This window comes from Nyctibius grandis, chromosome 7 (assembly GCF_013368605.1).
Source record: "Nyctibius grandis isolate bNycGra1 chromosome 7, bNycGra1.pri, whole genome shotgun sequence".
NCBI lineage: Eukaryota > Metazoa > Chordata > Aves > Nyctibiiformes > Nyctibiidae > Nyctibius > Nyctibius grandis.
Genome location: NC_090664.1, coordinates 48094414 through 48117190, shown reverse-complemented (window position 1 = coordinate 48117190; position 22777 = coordinate 48094414). Strand labels below are relative to the sequence as shown.

Here is a 22777-nt window from a genome sequence, read left to right as displayed (position 1 = left end):
GAAATCCAGAGTCAGAGCTGTGGCTTTTTCCATCAGTTGGGTATTGATGTCCAGGTGACAGAGAGTATTTTAAACTAGTCTCCTGTATTTTAAGTTAATATTCCCGCTCAGAACAAATAAGAATTTTAAGGTTGTCAAACTATCAGTCATGTCTAATGGCACATGTTTTTATATTTACTTTATTACAAATCTATGTAGCCTTTAATTTGGATAGAGGCCTTTGATTTTCAAACAGAAACATATTTGAAGCACATAAAAGAAACATTAAATGCACCTACAGGATCAAAATTTTGTAGTGAGATGTTTAACTCTTTATATAAATTTACAATCATAGGTAAGCGCTGCGTGATTTTCATTACATGAGCTCTCTGAGCTTTGGGATGTGCTTTCTCTCCTTGATTTTTATATATGTATAGACCAAAAACATATAATACGGACAAATGAAAGCTTAAAGACCTTAGAAATACATACAGTACTGACCCAAAGATGGGTCAGAACATTAGATATTCTTTACAGATTTCACTGGTTTGACCTCTAAGTTCAAGAATTACCCAACACAATTATGATGTTTATGCCAAACTAGAGATTCTCCCTGAAGCTTAGCACAAACATCTGAGTGTCTTAAAGCTGAGAATAAATATTTAAAGGATACCTATCCTAAACTAGAACGTTGGTCATAATAGAAGGGCAGCAACAGCCAAATTAAATGAACAGTATAACATTAAAAGCATACAATAGCTTATGCAAATTATCAAAATTATCCACAAAGCTGAACTCTGATTATATTATAGACAAAGCTTTTTATCAAATCCCCTCTCAGCGCTGCATCACAGTACTTAAACTGGAAAAATCTCCTTTTGATTCTGTGATGCACTCTGGAGGTCAAATCCTAGTGGATATCAGAATGGAGGGCTTGTTCTGGCTAGCATTAAAGGTCTTTCCTGTTGTCCCTTAAATCTGTATTTATCAAAATTGGCATCTTCAGAGTATGGCAGTATGTCCTTACATATTTACAGATGATTTGTCTCTTGCAGGCTGATCTGTCTCTGGAGAACAACTCCCTGGACCAACCGAACATCAAGCTATGGGAATATTGTTCTTTGTGATCAAGAACAAATTGTTTCCAGCAGCTGACGAGCTTCAGAGAACAAAATTATTCCTCTCTCTCACCTCCTCTCCTACCAAAGAGGATTATTCATCTACAATCACTGACACACCGCCTCTGAAAGAGCAAGGCTATCTGTGGGAATACTTCAAATCTATTACCTGTTAGAATACACTTAAATGCAAAATCCACCTCCTCGGATTGAAAAGAAATTATTTAATTTCAAATTCTTACAGAAAGCAGCTCACCCATGAAGAAGTACATCTTATAGTTATCATCTGTGCAGCTTCTCTTACATTTCCAGTGATCTTAGCAACAACGACTGTGGTAACCTTAAGCTCACAGTCTCAATCTGTTAGCAGATATCACTCTTATTTTGTATCCAAATGACCTTTACATTACTACATCACAACCACTGTCCAACTAGAGATGCATTTTAAGGTATCTTATTGTCAGAATGAATAAAAATGTGTATACACTGAGGTAAGCTTAACTGCTTCCTTCAAAGGAGAGACCTTTCCACTCAACAACAAGGCAAAATAAAACAAATAAAAGCAGTATTCTTCTTCTTCTTCTGCAGAATACTGCCATCTTAATTTAGCTCTATAAATGCTGTATTATTTACCACAAACTCAGTGATTATAAAAGAAGACCTACTGTGCCAGATTTACAATTACTGAAATGTCACATTATAAAGAAGCTATATTTAAAGACACAGTAAGACTTGGTATGTGAGTAATGCAACCTTTTAGAGTTTGGATAAATTTAATTCTCTATGCTATAATTTCCTCTAGCATTTTGAGATGAAGTCACAGAAAATAACCAAATGCAATGATTAATGTGTTCAGAAGTGTATGTGTTTCTAAAACAAGGTTGTAAGTTATTAATTTAGCATGAACTTAAGAATACAATAGAAATTCTTCTCCTGTCTGTAATTCAGCAATTCCAGACCATGGTGAGAGGATTACTTATCTGAAAATACAGGTGTTACATCAAGCTATACTCGGAGCAAAACCAAAAGGGATAGAGACTACTGTTCCAGCACATAAATTCAGGAACTTTTTAGATGCTTTCATGTATCTCATTACATATACTTGAAAAGGAATGATGAGTTGAGGAAAAGTCACACACAACTGCATTTCATATGTGTAGCAGAACAGTAGCAAGGTTGCTTTATCTGTTTCAATATAGATTCCAACAGATTTTCAGTGAGACAACCCAAAATACACAGCCCCAGCAAGAATGCACCCAAAGCAGATGCCTCGTATGATAAACAGCAGTTACTGGGGAATGAAGGGAAAATAAGCCTTATTTTCCATGTGCCTAATCAAATAGCTGCCTCATTTTAATGAAGACTAATGTCAATGGCACAATATTCAGAAATAATTAATGTCTGTGAAGCTTAGCCCTAATGGAAAGAAACCTTTGACTTCCTAGGGTCTTTCCAAAGGATAAGAACAAGCTACTAATAATAAACAACAGAACTCTTCTCCGAAGGTATGTAATAGACTTTCCCAAGGACTGTAATAGCTAGATATTCCAGCCCAAGTACTCTAGATTCAATTAAGGGCTGAAAAAAATATGTTTAAGAGGACCTACTGTTAACAGAATTATCAAAAATCACTCAAACTATGTAATTAAAGTGGTGCAGCAGTAGGGAAAACTCATGTGCAAGCAATCCCTAATGCTGCATGAACTCATTTTCCTTACTGATGGATCCTACAGAGATCTTCTTTAGTGCTAAGAAATGGAAGTCATGAAACTGCACATTTTAAAATACTTGGGAGCCAACAGCTAGACCCTGATTGCCAAGACATAAATTTACCCCAAATCTAAATTGCTACTTTTATTTTCTCATGAAATAAGAACATAGGACTATCTCTCCATATATGTAAATAGAAAAAAGGAAAGAAGAAAAAGCACAGGAAAGACTTTTATAAGACTTCATACAGCAGCATCAGCTGAGTGTGAGAGACAAAATTCACGTTAAACTGGATATACCCAAAATGTCTGTATACTAACCTATATGCGTTTGAGCCATAACATCAGCTAGCCTGTGTGCAGCACCACTGCCTCCGCTTTGTGTCGAGGAGGAGGAAGTGGTTGATGTGGTAGAACCGTGGATCGCTTGACTGATCCAATGTTCCATGTTTATACTTCCCTGACTTGAGGTGGGAGTTCCCTGGGAGTCGCCCTGTACGGAGCCTTCATCTTCTGAACCAGAAGAAGTATCTAGTAATTAAAAACAGTCTGTTAACTTGCAGTGCTTTTGGGTTTGCTTAACAGAAATAAGGCACGTTCATACTGCAAATCTAAAGATAACTGGCATTAAGAAAAACTCAGGAAGGTAGGTAAACATAATAAGAAAAGTCTGGAATACTGAGAGCCCTGAAATGAAGTCAGTTGCTAACTGTGCACTGAGAGAGCTTTCCTGCTCTAAGGCCATGGCTTGCATATTATTGTACAAAAACAAGGATAAAATAAGAGCGTTCCTTTATAATGTGGCTTGAGAATCTTCTGAAGATCTCCAACCATGTATTAACAGTACAGAATACCCAAAATACTTTCCCAAGCTCACTGCACAAAGCCTGTGAAAGATTTTTCCAGTTGTAGAGAGCCCATCTCTCAGTGAGAAATGGGCTTCCAGCTGGATTCAGCAAGTATGAGTATGAGATGTGGGGTATTTTCACAGTCTAGTAGGTAAAATAGCAGATAAATTTTAAAAGGAATGGCATGACTAATGGTAACGACAATGTTCCATTACAGCGTTAGGGAATAAACTAGAAACTTGAAAGGAACTTTGAGTCACAGAAAATATAACAAGCTGCCCATAGTTAGGTCCTCATAAAACCAAAAGGACCAATGAAAGTTCAGGTACCACCAAGGGCAAAGCAAGCACGCGAACTGCCCCAGCTGACTTCCCAACCATTCAGTTCACCTCCTCCTCTTCAGACATACCTCAATGTTACGCTAGTGTGCTTCAAATGACATTTCCATTACTATCTATGCAGGCAGATTATTAGTTCATAGCAGCACAAAGAACCATTTTTAAAATTCTCATAAAATACACAGACATGCTCACCTGGAGGTGTGTAGGCATCCATTGATGTTTGGACCACCAATGAACGTCGTTTTGAGGGCATGGGAACTGCCATTTTCCTTTCTTTATGTTTAGCAAGGGCTGCCTGCACTGCTTCTGTGTGGACATCTGGAAGGAAAGAGAGATTTCAAGCTCGCAGACAGTAACAAGCTGTTTGTGCATTCAGTGCACCTGCGCGCAGGTTCGTTTGTATGCCAGCTAGGCTGACAACGTGTATTGAATGATGAAAGACCAGGAACACATGGGATCTCAGAGGGACTGCATGAGTTCTTCTCACTGTAGAAAAAGCAGCTATAGTGAAAAGCGCTGTAGCAACAAACAACCCCTTTGAGCTGTACAACATTCCCAGAACAGTGTTACAGTATTTCATAGAATCACAGAATGGTTTAGGTTGGAAGGGACCTCAAAGATCATCTAGTTCCAACCCCCCTGCCATGGGCAGGAACACCTTCCACTAGACCAGGTTGCACAAAGCCCCATCCAACATGGCCTTGAACACTGCCAGGGAGGGGGCAGCCACAGCTTCTCTGGGCAACCTGTTCCAATGTCTCACCACCCTCACAGGAAAGAATTTCTTCCTAAGATCTAATCTAAATCTGCCCTCTTTCAGTTTAAAACCATTTCTCCTCGTCCTATCACTACATGCCCTTGTAAAAAGTCCCTCTCCTACTTTCCTCTAGGCCCCCTTCAGGTACTGGAAGGCTGCTAGAAGGTCTCCCCGGGGCCTTCTCTTCTCCAGGCTGAACAGCCCCAACTCTCTCAGCCTGTCTTCATAGGAGAGGTGCTCCAGCCCTCTCATCATCTTTGTGGCCCTCCTCTGGACTCGTTCCAACAGCTCCATGTCCTTCTTACGTTGGGGGCCCCCAGAGCTGGACGCAGTACTGCAGGTGGGGTCTCATGAGAGCAGAGCAGAGGGGCAGAATCACTTTCCTTGACCTGCTGGCCACGCTGCTTTTGATGCAGCCCAGGATACAGTTGGCCTTCTGGGCTGCAAGTGCACATTGCCGGCTCACGTTGAGCTTCTCATCAACCATCACCCCCAAGTCCTTCTCCTCAGAGCTGCCCTCAATCCATTCTCCACGCAGCCTCTGTTTGTGCTTGGGATTGTCCCGACCCACATGAAGGACCTTGCACTTGACCTTGTTGAACTTCAGTTCACACAGGCCCGCTTCTCAAGCCTGTCAAGGTCCCTCTGGATGGCATCACTTCCCTCCAGCGTGTCGACCACACCACACAGCTTGGTATCACCGGCAAACTTGCTAAGGGCGCTCTCAATTCCACCGTTCATGTCACCAACAAAGATTTTAAACAGTACTGGTCCCAAAATTGACCCCTGAGGAACACCATTCATCACTGGTCTCCACTTGGACATCAAGCCATTGTCCGCAACTCTTTGAGTGCGACCATCCAGCCAATTCCTTATCCATTGAGTGGTCCATCCATCAAGTCCATGTGTCTCCAATTTAGAGTCAAGGATGTCATGCGGGACAGTGTCAAATGCTTTGCACAAGTCCAGGTAGATGACATCAGTTGCTCTTCCCCTATCCACCAGCACTGTAACCCCGTCGTAGAAGGCCGTCAAATTTGTCAGGCATGATCTGCCCTTAGTGAAGCCATGTTGGCTATCACCAATCGCCTCCTTGATTTCCATGTGTCTTAGCTCAGTTTCCAGGAGGATCTGCTCCATGATCTTGCCAGGCACAGAGGTGAGACTGACTGGCCTGTAGTTCCCCAGGTCTTCCTTTTTCCCCTTCTTGAAAATGGGGGTTATGTTTCCCTTTTTCCAGTCAGTGGGGACTTCACCAGACTGCCAGCACTTCTCAAAAATGATGCATAGTGGCTCAGCAACTTCATCTGCTAGTTCCCTCAGGACCTGCAGAGGCACCTCATCAGGTCCCACGGTCTTGAGCACCTTCAGGTTCCTTAGATGGTCTTGAACCTGATCTTCTCCTACAGTGGGTGGTTCTTCATTCTCCCACTCCCTGCCTTTACCTTCTACGATTTGGGCGGTGTGGCTTGAGCACTTGCCAGTGAAGACTGAGGCAAAAAAAGTCATTGAGTACCTCAGCCTTCTCCATATCCCAGGTAACCAGGTCTCCCGTTTCCTTCCGGAAAGGGCCCACATTTTCCCTAGTCTTCCTTTTATCACTGACATACCTATAGAAGCTTTTCTTGTTGCCCTTGACATCCTTGGTCAGATTTAATTCTATCAGGGCTTTAGTTTTCCTAACCTAATCCCTGGCTGCTCAGAAAATTTCTCTGTATTCCTCGCAGGCTGCCTGCCCTTGCTTCCACCCTCTGTAGGCTTCCTTTTTGTGTCTGAGTTTGTCCAGGATCAACTTGTTCATCCATGCAGGCCTCCTGGCGTTTTTGCCTGCCTTCCTCTTTGTTGGGATGCATCGCTCCTGAGCTTGGAGGATGTGGTCCTTGAATATTAACCAGCTTTCTTGGGCCCCTCTTCCCTCCAGGGCTTTATCCCAAGAGACTCTCCCAAGCAGGTCCCTGAAGAGGCCAAAGTCTGCTCTCCTGAAGCCCAGGGTAGTGAGCTTGATGTGTGCCCTCCTCACTGCCCTAAGGATCTTGAACTCCACCATTTCATGGTCACTGCAGCCAAGGCTGCCCTTGAGCTTCACATTCTCCACGAGCCCCTCCTTGTTGGTGAGAACAAGGTCCAGCATGGCACCTCTTCTCGTTGGCTCCTCTATCACTTGGAGAAGGAAGTTATCACTAATGCATTCCAGGAATCTCCCGGATTGCTTGTGCCCAGCTATGTTGTCCTTCCAACAGATAGTAGGGTGGTTGAAGTCCCCCATGAAGACCAGGGCTTGTGAACGTGAGGCTATTCCTATCTGTCTATTTGAAGAATAGGAACTCCGCTTCCCCAGAGCAACCTCTGTTTCACCAAGTGCTGTTACTTCAGCAACCATTACTGTTTTCAGTGAAAGTGTGGTGTATTAACATCGCCTGTTTTTTACATGAATGAGGTTTCCAATTTACACAAAAGTAACATAGACTAAGTGAACAGGAACATGTGCTTCAAAGGGAAGAGGTATGTAAAATGTCACAACAGAAATGGCAGCAGGTCCCCCATTCCCAAATCCTCCTCCTGCGTCCTTCACTTGGCTTTATTCACAGAAAAGTAAGTATTATGTAGGGTTGGCCTGAGGTGGAATGAGAAGAAAAAGCATAAGGCCTTGTGCTCCGCAGGCGTGTGCTACACACAGCTTACACCAGCCCGCTCCACAGCATCCAACAGATTTCTTTGCTGTGCGGACATCCCCAGTGAAGAGCTTCTCTGCCTTTCATGTGTATTTACAGCTGTTTGCCTCCCCAAGTCCAAAAAAGGCCATTTATCATGTCTAAAAGACACTAGAGGCATGTTTTGATTAATTACTTAGTTTTGTGCAAATCTTTGAATTACTACCATAACTACACATTGAAATAAGTCTGCCTTTAGTTTACTACCTTGCACTGTTTGTCTGCATATTTCTATGGTTTTGGGACAAGATGTACATGAGGAGACTGTATGCAAAACACATGGCAGCCAACAAAAGTCACTTTTGGTTAAAGACGTTGCCACACACTGACTATCCGGCACACAACTGGAAGCACATTGGACGTTGCCTTTTAACCAGTCGCCGTCAGCTGTAGAAAACGCAGCAAGCTGCGTGCACTATTTGGCTGCTCCCATTTGTGAAGTAGGAGCATAGTGAAGCAGGTTTAATTCAGAGCGATCCCACTTCTGCTGCTGCTGAATCTGTTTGAAGACCACCCTTGTCGGCTGGTTTGGCAGCACACAGCCCGTTTCCTACTCCTGTGTCGATGTGGTGGCAGCTCTGAACAGGCAAGGTTCCCCATGAAAAGCAACAGGAAAGAGAAGGGTACACATATCTTTATTTAAAGAACTGTTAGTTGGATCACATCAGTATAAGTAACTTGTTTAAATAACAACTGGGAAGGATGACTAGAAGCATTAGATGATACACTCTGCTGATAAGCCGCTATGTCTCATTTTTAATAACAGCGTTCCCTATCTTCTGCCAGGGTTTAAGCACCTCGCAGCGGAAAGACTGCAGGGAAGAGTAAGTCTAAGAAAAAGAATGTTGTCAGCTGCTTCTCTGAGTTGTTTTTTGCTTTTGTTTTAAATCATGAAGAGGATGAGCACGTCAGCGAAAGCAAGGCAAGGAATGCAAACAGCAAAGCTGGAAAAGTATACGCGAAAGATAAGAGAGCCATGTGGCTGACGGACCAAAACGGAGGAAGATTGCAATGCTAACATCAAACCAGGAAACAGTTTCTCTCCTGTCAAGTAATTATTTTAAAGTAGAAGGTTTAAGGTCTTATAATTAAAACCTGATGAAAAGATTATGTGAAAAGTATCAGGCTAAGAAAATAAACAATGTAAGTCTTTTCCTAACAGCATGTCCTCAAGATAAATTCCTACCTGCTCACTCCACACCAATGCCAGTAACACACACAGGACTGAACATGCTCACTAATAGTTCGTGTTTCTTATCCAACAAAGAGGGAAAATTCTTGGTTTTCCTTCAAAGGATAGCAATTACCTAGCAAGCAGTAAAAAATGAGCTTTCCCTTTTAAAAAAACCCAAAACTCTACAGCGATTTTTGGAAGAGAATAAACTTTGCTGATCAAGACAGCAACAATTGTTTGTATATTATTTTATTTAGGATCATTTTTTACTGTAAGTATTAGCAGGGAGATGAGGTGTAACCCAAATTCTTCAAAAGTTTTTTAAAGGAGGATAGCTGACAGAAAATTATTATTAAAATGCTTAGTGACAGCTGGACACTGAATCGTAACTTGCCAATTCTTTGATTTCTTTTTTGATGTAAGAAGGTAAACTCATCAGCTTAATTAAAAAACACTCTGCAGGGTTTTGATTTTCAAATGAGTCTATGGGAGTCCAGGAATTGAATTGTTTTCTTAATAAAGCACATGCCTGATATGTTTATTTGTAATGGGTTACTGTGGAATAAACAAAACTATAGATTACTAAAAAAAAACCCCAAAACCCAAACCCCACAGGAAAGCAAAAACAATGGAAAAGATAAGAAACTCTGAATAAACAAGAGGGAAGTTGACTGAGGAGAAGGAACATGCACACCTGCTCCCAGCCCAGCCTGCAAGGTCAACTATTCTGAAGGCATTACTCAGAGTATGGAGGCTACCAAGAAAAACAGGACACATGTCTAGAAAAGGCTGAGGACAGACAGTCCAGAGATGGCCCAGGGACTATCAGCGAAAGCTTACAGGTTTTTAGGGGAGAGGAAAAAAAGTCAACAGAAACAATCAAGCTTGAACGAAAAATCTTTTCACAACTTTCTCGCCTGGGAATAAAACTCTTGGCTAAATGAAGTGACACTAAGCATACAGAGAAAGGCTAAAGATTAGATAAAGGATTAATAACAACCTGTATAGTTTGTATGGTCTTCTTTTTGAATGAAAGCCTACTTATGGGTTCTGAAGATGCTCTTCAACCTATTTTGACAGTCTTGTATATAGTTGGACTTGTTAAGCTAATGAACAGCACTCAAGTCATTCATAGCTAGAGACTAAGTCCCAAAGCACTGAGAAATCAAAGAGGTGGGGGAAAGCCAGACTGATATTTAAGAATTACACTTGAGAACAACTCACAGGTTACAGCATCTATCCTGTAACCACAGCAAGACAGAAACAGTAAGTAGGTTTGTTCCCATCAAATATCAGTTTCAGGTACACACTTTCCATACACCTGCTTTGCTTTTCTCTAGATTTTAGCTTTGCTTTTCTAATCTACAAGCCGACTTTGCTGATGTATCACAAGGAATGTTAACCAAAATACAACTAACAATCTCTTTTTGTGGTTTTATGAAGCATGCATTTAAACCTAAACTGAAACGTACATTCCTCACCAAAGGGTCCCTAGTGATTTCCTTCTCATCAATTACAGCAAGAGTGTGGTAGCTCTTTATCTTGGTGAAAGATGGGCTATAGTGTCCATCCTATTGTGTGTAACCCATTCTCTCCCACTGCTTGCCCACAATCTGTCCCTAGCAGCTACTGAAAAAATACAAGCAGACTTATAAGAAGAATTTACACAATAGTAATTGGAAGCTCCTTTTCGCTAAAGGAAGGAAATGACATTTGCGATACACACTGGGACAAAGTATAATGAGGGTAAGGAGACATATCCAAGTTCCCTCGGGACAGGAAACTGCTTATTCCTCTGAATCCCATCAGCACAAAGCAGTTTGTGTTCTCCACATATCACACAGAGCATCAGCAGAGAACATCACGTTAGAATTTCAAACTGTCTCCAGCAGTGATGCCCCTTGTATTGCAGGTCTGACAAAAGTGTTTGAACTGTCTTCTCAATCTACCCTGGCACACTCAGGCTAACTGAATTCATCATATTGTGACTGAGCATTGCTTTAAAACACAGATTTCTTGTTAAATTTTCCCCAAAAAACCTGTTCATGTATGAAGACTTTGTACAGAAATGCCACACAGTTAGAAGCTTTCTTAAAAAAAAAAAAAAAATCAACAAAACCCCCACCTCTCCTCTCTTTCCTCATGCTACAATTTCTCACCTACTATAAACTTCTGATAGAGTTTCAAGCACAGATACACCTCGATGTAGTTGCACTCAAGCCTTCAGAAAAAGTCCTGGGTCTAAGAGAAAAGAAAATGCTTTTAGGCAAAAAGTTCTTTCATGAAGAAGTCTGTGACATTCTAACTACACTGTTTCAGCTGATAAAACGACTCCAGGTCCTGACCCTTCAAAGCACTCCTACAGGTAACAAAATCTTTATACTCTTCCCACCTGACTTTTCCACAAGAAAGTCTCAACGGAAAATCATAGAGTAAAATATCACCATCTCTATCTACAGTGGTGGGAACCAATGCGCAGTTCCTTATCTTCTACTGTCCTCCACTGTTTTAGGTTGGCCAGCCATATGTTGAATCCAATTTGTAAGCTTGTACTCAAGGAATCAAAAAATTGGAAAGAGGAAAGCAACACACTTGGGAAAGCTAACTGCTTGAGCTTTGCTGTTGCAATCAACTTGGTGTTCAGTATTCAACCTGACATATTATTTCTTATAGGCTGCCTAATAACACCTAGCAAACTTCAGACAAAACAGTTGTCTCCAGCCTTTTCTCTGCTGCATTCAAGCATTTTTATTTGTTTATTCTCTCCCATTACTTTCTATCACAGGATAGAGAGGGCAAACATTCTTTTGGGAGCAAAGTCAGTAAGTGAAATACAAAGGAAGTGGAACTGTAAAAACAAGCACGTGGCAAAAAGAAAGCTTCCCTTCAAAGAGCTAACGATCTATTAAACAAGAGATGAGGCCCCAAAACAAAGGGCAGAGAGATTTAAACTGGAATACAGCATGAGAGTCCATCAGCTCAGACTCCCAGAGCGACAACCCACAGCTTTGGCCACTGCGCTCCATAATCAGAAACTCTAATCTATTGCAAATAGAGGTAAATTCCTCATTCCATCAGCAGGACGAACTGCCCAGCTTTCCCAGGAGGTGCCCTGCTTAGTGCAGTCACTCTTTTCATCTGGTTTGTCTCATAACTTGCCATAATGTTGTGCTCCTTGTTTAACTGAAAAGGCTCAGGAAAAAAAACCCAACCCACTAACATACACTACTACACAGCACCAGCTTGATATGGACACCATGTTCTCCATGGTCTTTCCCAGCTTTATCCCTCAGTGTCATCTAATGGCTGCATGTTCAACACATCAGTGCATTTGATTGTCCATGGAAAAGGGAGCAAGCCCACCTCTGTTTCTGTGGAACAAAGCGACATCCTACCTGCACTGGCACGCTGATCCGATGGGATCCCGCTGGCTTAATAAACCAGTGGGAGACTGGAGAGCCGGTGGTCAGCACACGACCATGCTGGAGGGATGAGCCTGTGCTCAGAGACTGCTCGTTTTAAACGCATGGCGACATGGGAGGGAGCAACCTATTCTCAACAGGGAGAACTGGGTGAAAGAAGATGTTAGGGAGATAACTGTATTAACTGCTGATAGGTGGGCAGTGTTCAAATAATGAACAGTTAAATAATAATGCCCAGAAATACAGAAGCAAACACTGTTAATTACAGATTGCTCATACTGTTTACCCCTTTTTCACACTGTTCTTCAACCATTTATTCCCTACATTTTTGATAACCTGGAACATACTTTTTTGGGGGGGACATGACAATTTTTTTTTAGTCAGTAGTTGGGTTGGCACACAGAAAGAGAACCTGGCCAGGAGTTGTAGTCCGGTTTGTATTGGCTCTGGGATAGGAAATGCCTCTTCTGAACTTTTACTGAAGTCTTTTCTGAAGAACATACTTTCTCTCCTCCTCGCACAAATGCATGTGTGTTTATAAAAAGTGGCCAGTTTCCTCTGTGACAAGCTGTCCTCTCCTAGCTATTTACTTTGGGGAAGGCGGTACGTATGATCCTTCTAAGCTCAGATGAGCTCCACAAGCAAATCATCCTTCCTTTCCTGAAGCAAGAAAGCAATTGTTGTATGATGGACAAGGTCAGCCATTTTCTCGGCCACATATGGAGCCACGCTGCAGTATCTCATGTTTATCTACAGCTGCTAGAAGAGCACTCCTGAAGTGTGCACCCTCGCTTGGCATGGAGCATAATCCTGACTCGCCTTTCCCCTTACACCCCACGACCAGGGATGCCCCATTCCCTACTTGGGTCAGATACAGTAACCTTGAAAGCTCTGAATTGTAACGGAGATATTTGAAATATGCTGCATATTCCTAGTCCTCCCACAGACTTTTGCAGCTTTTAGCAGGAGAATGAGTTTGCTCCCTTTTGTTCAGCTCTTTTTTAAAAAAAACCAAAAACCTATTCAATGACTTGCAGTTGCATTCTTCCTTGATGTGGAGGGGTTGTTACAATTTTTTTCCTATATGAGTTTAATGTGCCTCAGCAGCTTCCTTTACTCAGTATCAGCTGCATTTGCTCCATAGGCATGTCAAACACTCAACATACTGTAAGCAAAGTGATACCTCCTCACAGATCAGGGATCTGGGTGATAGTTCTGCATGGATCATGAAACAGGGCGCTCCTCCCATGGTAAGCATCAGCTACATTAAAAATTTCCACATTATAAAACTGTTCCTCATACCCCTTGCATAAAACACCTCAGCACACAAGAGAAAAAGAGCATCTTCTTTTTGCACTTAAGTCAGGTCTTGCAGTTGTGTGTCAAGCAGTTCTCTTGCATCTCATTTATCACACAGCCCTGTTTCTTTTTAAGACAAGAAATCAGACTTGCTGTAGACAGGAGTCGTTCATTGCTAGAAGCAAGATAGCAGAAGTCTCTTTCTACCTGTTTCAGATAAAATACATTACTTCTATTGTCTTTGCTTGAGTTTTCAGTTTCCCAGTAATTATAAAACCTTGATACCCGATCACCAGCTGTTTAAGAAACACAAATATGGACAAACAAGCTGTTGCCTAATTTTTGCTGTACAGATGTAGAATTATCTATCAGAGTCCCTACCATCTTCTGCAGTCTGGTTTTCCAGTTCTGAAATAATGGTACTTCCATCCCTCCCTTTAGGCGACTTACTCCTGGAAGAACAAAACTGCTGGGAGACACACCTAAATGTGAACTGAATTCATCCATTTCATCCGTTTGTCCCTTTTGCCTCTTGTAATTCCTCTCCCCTGAGCTATTTTTGTCTTCTTTTTTTTATTTAGCCTTTGGAAACAATCTTTCTTCCTCTGCTTTAGTAGCCAATTCCTGGTAACACAATGATACGACTGGGAGCAGGACAGACCCAAGGACTCTGAGAAGGTTTAGCATCCTTGCTTTTTACGGGATAGTCCACAAACACAACTGACTCGCTCGCAGAATAGCAGATTATTAAGATCAAGAAGGTTGATGTTCTGCACTAATGAGTTGAGAATGCCAAATGATTTTTAATAAGAGGTTATTAGTGTACATATAATACATATTTATGTCTTATTTATATTGCAGCAGAGGATCAGCCCCGAAGTCAGACATTTTAACAAATAAGTAAAACCACAAATAAGTCTCTGTCTCAGGGAAGCCGGCACCTGGGGGTGGCATCAAGGAAAACAGCTGGAGGAACAGGCAGAGAGGCAGCTTGCAGGAGGCAACAGGAGCAAGGGCAGTTATTGCTGCATCAACACATACTGCAACAGAAGAATCCTAACAGCTTCTGAGTTATCACAGGGAGGCAAGTGATACTATGGGAAAACAGCACTATCAAACCAGCACTATCAAAGGTGAATTTTGGCTGAAAATTCTAGATAAGGCAATGCTAAGTATAGCAATAGTATGCTAAGTAATTATACAGAGGAAAAGTTGGCAATTGCTGCCTTACAGGAAACTAGTAGTTGAAAGCATGTAAGTCTCTTATGAGTTTAATCAGACCTTTGTTGTAGCTACCATGGAAACGAAGGATATACTGAGAACTCATTTCCTAATACGTGGCCTGTAAATACTCGGAGTAGAGATAATTTGGTAGCTACATCTATTGGAAATGTAATCAGGACGTACTAAATAGGGTGAGACACGGTAAATGTGGTATCATCAGAACAGATTACAGTTAGGCTTTGTCTTTTGATTGTCCTGGGCTGACAGCACTGACTTATTTTCAGGCAGATACAGGGCAAGTGATTTCATAAAAATTGCCGTGTTCATCCAACACAGATCAGTCCTTGGAAAATCATCTCACCCCTGGGAATGAGAAAGTAAGTGAGTCCATATAATAACGGATCTCTGCTGTGGGTGATGCTATAATGAAGCAGTCTCAGAATACTTTCACAATCTCTCTAGGTATTAAGATAGGAAAGCAGATAGCCTGAACAGTGTGACACCTAATTTCTCTCCAGCTGCAAGCAGGTGTGCTATTAATTCTGAAATATGGTATTCACAACAAACACAGTGAATACTTGACTGAATGCAAGAACATCTGCTCTAAGACAACACTCGTTTATACGAGGGCTGTGGAGGTTACTAACAGAAATAAACTGTTACTTACGGTTCAAAAAACAATTTAAGTGTGTAAGTTTCAGTCTTGGGGATGTTTAAACTATATATACTGGGCCTCTCGTTTACTGGGAACTGGGGATACATGGACATGCAAGGGAAAGTTCTGCTGACTTTTCATGAATTTGGAGCCAAATATTGTTGACCTGCACAATTTTTGACAATGAAAAGTCAGAGTTTTAGAAAACATCTGCACTCCCATGAACGTGCCACTGAAAAAGGCCGGTCTCTTCTAGGATGCTGCAGCCAACTAACTCCACCGGTGCAGGAAACTGCTCCATGCCCTCTGCAAAGGGCCGTGCCGTGCCACCGCTCAGCTGCTGCTGAGCACCTCCTGGGCACCTTCTGTCCACCTCTTGGTGCACACATGAAGGAGCTTTGTATGTTCTCATGTGGTCAGAAAGCTTAACTCTAAAGAAGAAAAGCATGGCTGTCATCTCCCACTTTGGATGGCAGTGGCAATAATCCAAAATTCTTGGTGGAAGGAAGGTAAAAGTTGAACACGCGGTTGGGAAAGCTGTATGGGCAGGCTGTGAAACACAGAGGTTATGTGATGGAAACAGAGGACACCGAAACAGAAGACTGAACTCTTTGTGACTCAACTGCTAGTTTTGCTGAAAAGCGCATTTTTTGCTTTACTTTGGATTCTTCAGGTATTATAATAAAACTGATTTTAAAATGTTTTTCTCTAAACTCTGAGACTTAAAACTGTATTAACTCTTACTCATAAGTGAAATTAAAAAAAAATGCAGGACTCCCACTAATAATTTCCATCCCTCCATTTATCTCATTTGTAATGCAATCTGGAGGTCAGCTTCACATAGTGACTTCATCTCAGGCCCCCTTATTATGCGATCTGAAGTAAATCAACTTTCTATTTGTTTCTCTCTGGAGATCCTTGAGTAATTTTCCTCAAGAGTTCTGCAATTATCCTTACAAATTTTTCTGCTGGGTCAAAAGCAAGGATGTTGTCATACAAATCACATCTTTGCAAAAGTTTTTCTTCATCTTCTTTTTTGCCCTGATTGAGCTGTAGCTTGGAATTAAGTTTGTAAGAAAGCTAAATCAAATAGGAGATGAATTAATTTCTGAGTAAGTGTGTCTACAGCCAGGTTAATTAATTCAGATTAACTCTTCCAAGTAACCCTCACTCATCTGAAGGGCTGACAAATTCTTTCTTTTATGACAAGCCACCTTAATACTGATATGCAGTCAGTCTTGATACATAGCACATTCATCATATTTTTCTTTCTCCTTACTCTTTGAAGAAATGCTAAATGATTAGGGTTCAATAAAAATGATTCCTCAAATCGTCCCATTCCATCCTTTCCTCTACCATGCACTACAACTCTTATATTCTCATAGTATAATTCTTTTTTTGTCAGTTCTGGCAAGGTTGCAGAATGAGATCTTGAAAAAAAACACAAAATATAAGCTACCCATATATTTTAAAATCACCATGAAGTAAGCCATAAACATGTAAAACATCAGCAACCTTTGTTACGGTTCACGCACACACCTACCTCACGGTAAATGAGAATAAATACGTGGTAAGGCACGTACTGAAGTTCCTAGAGCAGAGCAGCTCAGCTACCAGGGTGTGGTACCAACTTCTCCTCTAGGAACCGGGTCTACGGGGAATGTTCTTTCATTGCTAGCTCCCTTATTTCAAATGCCCCTCAAACGTAGCCTGGGATGATTTGTTTTGAAGTTTCATGATTTCATGCTCAGTATAAGCTGTTCAGTCTTTTCCCTATTGAACCACAGTGTGAGAAAGGTGGCTCAGGAGTTTGAGCCGGGAGAGTTGTAGTTAGGATGCATTTGTTTTGGCAGTATCTCCAGAAATCTCCTATATTAAGATGTCTTTTAAAAGAAGTGCTGAGTGCACTTGGAAAACAAACTGTGCTCTACAGCGGTGGGATCTCTGGGGCAGGGGTTGGCAGCCCTCCAAGAATGGTGTCCCAGACTGATTTTTTCTTTCTCATCTTTGGAAGTTAAACGTATGGGAAAAAAATCAGCAAGAGGGAGTGGGAGAAGGGAGGTACAACCTGCTGAGGGTCCAGGTACCACAACCACCTTACCAGCAGTACCCTTCTTCCATGCTACCAGCTGAGAGATGCTGCTTCCACATATGGCACTTCTCAAAACACTCCATTTTTCAGCTCCCAGCTCTATGCTCATCCACTGTTGTGCCTTTTAAAATCTGCCCACATAGTTCACGTAGCACATGTGCTCTCATTTGCTGGTCTTTCCTCTAGGACATCGTGAACTCTTAGACATAGAGGCAGTGCAATTTCACTTATGCTGCTACTTCCCACATCATTTCTGACATCTGGAAAACTCAGTTTTTAGAGCTCACTGGTCTCATTTTTCTTAAGCACTACACTTGCTCCAGGCAGTGCAGAACACTGGCCATCTTCATCAAGGCCTCTTAGAGACCTCATGAGAAACAAGGGACTTAATAAACTTGGCCCAACCCATCTGTCACATCCTCATCTCATCAGATGAGAATTCTACAGCACAAATCATAGAGCCAAGAGCCGCTATCTCATTCCTAATGCATGCATGTGCATTTGAACATATTACACTGCATTCCATATCATTTAATGTTGATTTTTTTAGTTTTTAATTTTTATTGGTGCAATCTTTTTGTGTACTTATGTCACCCGCTTTTTTTTTTTTTTTTTACTGACAGGGGTGGAAACAGTAAAAGCCAGGTCCTAGCACATGAGAAGGTGCTCTGGTTTTCAGCAGTGGGATGGAGGACAGAAGATTTTTGTTTTGATATAATCTAAAGGCTACAGGGGTGTCCCTTTAGAAAAATGAAGTTGGTAAGGACCTGATGTTTCATTTCTCCATGTGTTGAACACCCAGCTGAGGGAGGATAACATACTTGTTCGCTGGAGAGGAGTTAAAACAGATGCTGAAGGTCTCTGAAGGAGAGTTGCTCTCTGAACCCTGCAGACCATGACTGGCTGAGAACCAGAGATCTGGGGGAGATTTATCGTGATCAAGAAAACACTTTCTGACCAGGAGGATCTGCCCAGTTTACCCATGGGGTATTTCGTCAGGAATTGCCACAGCAGCAGCTGCTGCCGTACTGTGCTGCAGCCTTTATGTGGCAGCAGAGCCCAGCTCTGCTTCAGGCCACCAGAACAGACAGCAGAGGAAAGGGGCCAAGCTCTAGTAGCAGTACTACTTCAGGGCTACACTGTGGAGAGGTTACAGATCACCATTTTAAGCACCAAATCAGTAAGACTGTTCTTCCAAAAGCAAGACAGCATATGCAGGTATTTTAAATAATGGTGGCAGACGCTTGAGGTCCTTCTACGAGGGATTTCAATGTTAGCAGAAGCAGAATGTAGGCAATGCTAACCAGGGAGCAAACAGGTCCCTACTGACTGTATGGAAGACATGTAAGGCCAACATCCTCTGAAAATCTCAGTGTTTGACTGAGTTAGTTCGTTCATTTAAACAGCATGGTAGGACTGTGAAAGCTAAGCCATTCAGGTTACCTACTTGTTTACTCCACCACATAGTTCCTATCACCTTATCTCACACACCATACCAAATCCATGAATTTGCAGCTTCCAAAAGTACCTGAGAAATCTAGTTTCTAAACTGCACTATGGAAACAAAGCCGTATGTCCAACTGCAGCTACATCCACATGACCATTACTAACTTCATACTCAAGTCTGAGCGTGATTTTGCCGTCACATCACTTGAGCCAGACCAAGCCAGATGCTGACATCTATTCTGCATGCAGAGGCAGAAGTGAAGTGCAAGCCAGTTTTCCTTTGACTGGGTTTTCTTGCCTGAAAAGCCCCTCGCCAGAAAAACCTCTTGGCAAAAGTTACTGATCCAGCCTACAGCAACATTTGGCTCCAGTGTCATCTTAAGTCCCCAAGATAATGTTATAAATACAGGCACTGGCTAAGGAACAGTAGCTGCTAAGAGAAAAACACTGCCATGATCTACATTTGGCCAATCTTTCCAAATACTGTTTCTAAGTGAGTAAATGCTAAGAGAATTTTTTGTATTCAGTAGTAAACAAATCAGAAACGCTTTTGAATTACTATCAGCTAAACTAGCTGGTACATCTGTATAAAGTAAATAATACAGCTTAACCCTGCACTGATTCAGTTACTACACCTATAGCATTATCTATTTCTTTAGACATCCGAAAAATGACCAAAGAAGCTGACATTTTGAAACATAATGATTCCAGGTTCCCTTCCTGTATAAAAAGAAGCAGCCAGGAAATTTTAAACCTTTTTGGTTTTGAAGAATTAGACTAAATTCCCAATGTAGGCTGAATTCTAAAATCAAATTATCTTAAAACACAAAATATACCAGGAACATTTAAGAAAAAAAACAGCTTCCATAAACTCATAGTCCATTTTATTTAGAATATAAAAATCATAGAAACCAGCTTTTCAAAATTATAGTGCTGCAAAATTCTGTTATAACATTAGTGAAATAATAATAATAATAAAGACCGAAGTGAGAAAATAGGTAGGGATTTTAAATGTCACAGTCTGACATTTTCCATAATAAAAGAGCATAAGCTGAAGGTGATATTAGTGGCAGCAATGATTCTGAGTCTCCAAAGAGAGTTCATTAAACAATCTTCACTGACATCTAAATTTATGTAAAAAGCAAAGGCATGGAAGGAGAGTTGGATGACTTTCAGAATGTTAGACTTCCAACTAGGAAAACCTTACCAAGAAGAGACAGAAAAGGACTTTGATCAGAATTGGAGTAGAGAATTTGTTTCCAGATGTTAACTGAAATAAATTGTGCAAAAAAACTAAGGAAGGGAAATGTTTTCCTAGAAGTTAATTACTTATTGGTTAAAGTCTGTGCATTCATTTTGCTTTGGGCCTTTTCCAAGAAGATGTGCCTAATATGATAAGAAGCACTGAAACTGGGTAACAGCTAGGATCCAATAATCACAATATGATCAGAGCAGAGATGCTGAAGTATTAAGCACAGCAAAACAACAAGTGAAACAAAGGCTCCTACCTGAAGCAAATCTGAACCTGAAGACAAGATAACCAGAAAGAAATCTGACTTCCAAGTTTGTAACCTGCAGTAACAGAGATTATGAGCCACGAGATCAAGAAAGAAATAGACTCCTGATCTCACAGAGGCAATGTATAGAAGAAGAGAACATAATTCAGGATAGCAACATTGCACTGTATCTTAGCAAAGCTCCTCTGAAACTAAATTTGAAGAAGATGATCTGATATCTTTTCAAAATTGAAATGTAAGTTTACATTTACCTTCATTGACATTTGCTACACATGGTTTTCTTTTGAGTGCGTGAAGATTGCTGGAGAGCTCAGTGACTTGCGAGGAGTCATGCTATACAGCAACCAAGGCAGGAATTCACAGCCCTGCCATAAGCCCCTAAATACTGTCAAGCTTTCCAATTTTAACACCAAGGACATTTTCAGAGCAGCAAGAGATACCTGAATTTATAGTACAATCCTCAGTCTCCCAAGATGAGACTCCAGCACTAATAACAAGCAACCCTTTGCACTCAGTTCCTGACTTTTCCCTCAGCAACAAAGTTTTTGTCTTTGTTATTTATATATATCATTACAACACTTCACCCCAGTCCTAAGGCAGGACCTTACGTACCATCTCACTGAACAAAAGCCTTCAAGGCAGCAGGCAGTGACTGAAACTGAGAAGCAGCAACACCAACTCAGAGCACTCCTGGGGTATCAGGAGAGGCACATGAGGAAGATGCGCATGATGGTTCCTTTCGCCCATCCCCAAACTGACTCAACATCTTAGTTTACAAATGGCAAGCATAGCTCAAGCAGATGACTTTCAATGCACAAATACACAAGTTTTTAACAGAACTGCTCTGGAGAGTCACAGCTTGGAGGTTTGAGGACCATGGGTTGCACAACCACAAACTAGACAATTTCTGGAATAGTATTTTTACCTGTTTAAAAACACTGGGTAGAAACCAGACGATTTTTAGTATAATGTGGGAGAAGTTCCTAGGAGCTTATATATCAAGGAATTACTATGCAGATCCCACAACCATTATTCAATGAAAAACTGGCAGCATCCACAGTGTAAACCCAAGGTTTCTAAGGGGATAGGGGAGTTTTTCAAATTTATCAGAATACTCTGGACGTACATGAACTTTCTCTGACAACATTTATCATTTTGTTTTCCTTTAAATGGGACTGGCAAGCTCTTTGACTAATGGAATGAACCAGAGATATGCTACAAAAGGTTTAATAAGGAGTTCTCCGTAATTTTCCAGTTGTGTCAGCACAATGAGTCTGACTGTGTCCAGCAAGATGCATCTCTCAAACACAATCTAGAACTTCTGCAGCTGGCTCCTGGGTGCCCTCCACAACCATCAGTACTTGGCTCCTGACTCTCAGCTCACAAGGGTCTCTCTGCCACAGCGGTTGATGGGTGCTGCTGTCTATAGCTCCCTTATTCTGCAGCTGCAAGAGAAGCAGCAGCAGACAAACCAGCCCATGGTCTCTGGCTGTCATCTGAGAAGGGCTGCTTATACTGCAGCAGTCCCTGTATCAGTTGAAACAACAGCTGAGCACACTTACCCTTCATCCAGTTAAGGTGTAGTACATGCAGTTTACACCTTCAAAGGTAAGAGTAAAGACGTTTCAGAGCTCACTTTTCCTTCAGTTATAAACCAAGCACTTTCTTCACTTTGTGTTATATCTCGAGCAGCATCGTGAAGAGACGTGGATCCCATTCATTTGGAAATAAGATTTTACCCTTTTGTTCAGCTCTGAAATTAACTTTATCATCTTCCCTTAATCAGTGCTTCTATTTAGGGCATAATGATGTTCCCAACTTGCTGTATTTCAAATTAAGTATTTTTCTTATGGTATTCACCAAACTAGAATCAGTACAATAAAACCCAGCTGTGCCACAGAACCACAGACTGGTGGAGGTCAGTAGGAACCTCCAGAGATCATCCAGCCCAACTCTATGTGCAAAGAAGGGTCACCTACAGCAGATTGCTTGGGACCATATCCAGTGGGGTTATGAATAGCTCCAAGGATGGAAACACCACAACCTCCCTGGGCAACCTGTGCCAGTGCTTAACCACTCTTAGAGCAAAAAAGTTTTTTCTTATGCTTAAATGGAATTTTTCATATTTTAGTTTGTGCCTACTGTCTCTTGTCCTGTTGCTGAGCACCACTGAGAAAAGTCTGGTTCTGTCTTCTTTACTTCCCCCATCAGGTACTTATACACATGGATAAGATCCCCCTAAGCCTTCTCTTCTCTGGGCTGCACAATCCCAGCTCTTGCAGCCTCTCCTCACTATCAGAGGCTCTATTCCTTAATCATCTTTGCTGTCTTTTGCTGGACTCACTCCAGTAGGTTCATCTCTCTCTTGCACTGGGGAGCTCAGCACTGGACCCAGCACTCCAGATGTGCCTCACCAGGGCTGAGCAGAAGGGAAGGATCACCTCCCTCGGCCTGCTGGCAGCATTCCTCCTAGTGCAGCCCAGGA

General features: G+C 41.6%; 1 protein-coding gene across 5 annotated transcripts in view; it reads right to left on the bottom strand.

Annotated features, from left to right (window-relative positions):
• The window catches only part of DIP2C (disco interacting protein 2 homolog C), a 334890-nt gene that overhangs the window by 120589 nt on the left and 191524 nt on the right, over window positions 1-22777 (bottom strand). For all 5 annotated transcript variants that reach the window (XM_068404523.1, XM_068404525.1, XM_068404524.1 and 2 more), the window contains 2 exons: window positions 4188-4313; window positions 3128-3337 (listed from right to left, as the gene is read on the bottom strand). In XM_068404523.1, the coding sequence (XP_068260624.1) occupies window positions 3128-3337; window positions 4188-4313 (336 nt within the window). The remainder of the gene's footprint in view (window positions 1-3127; window positions 3338-4187; window positions 4314-22777) is intronic.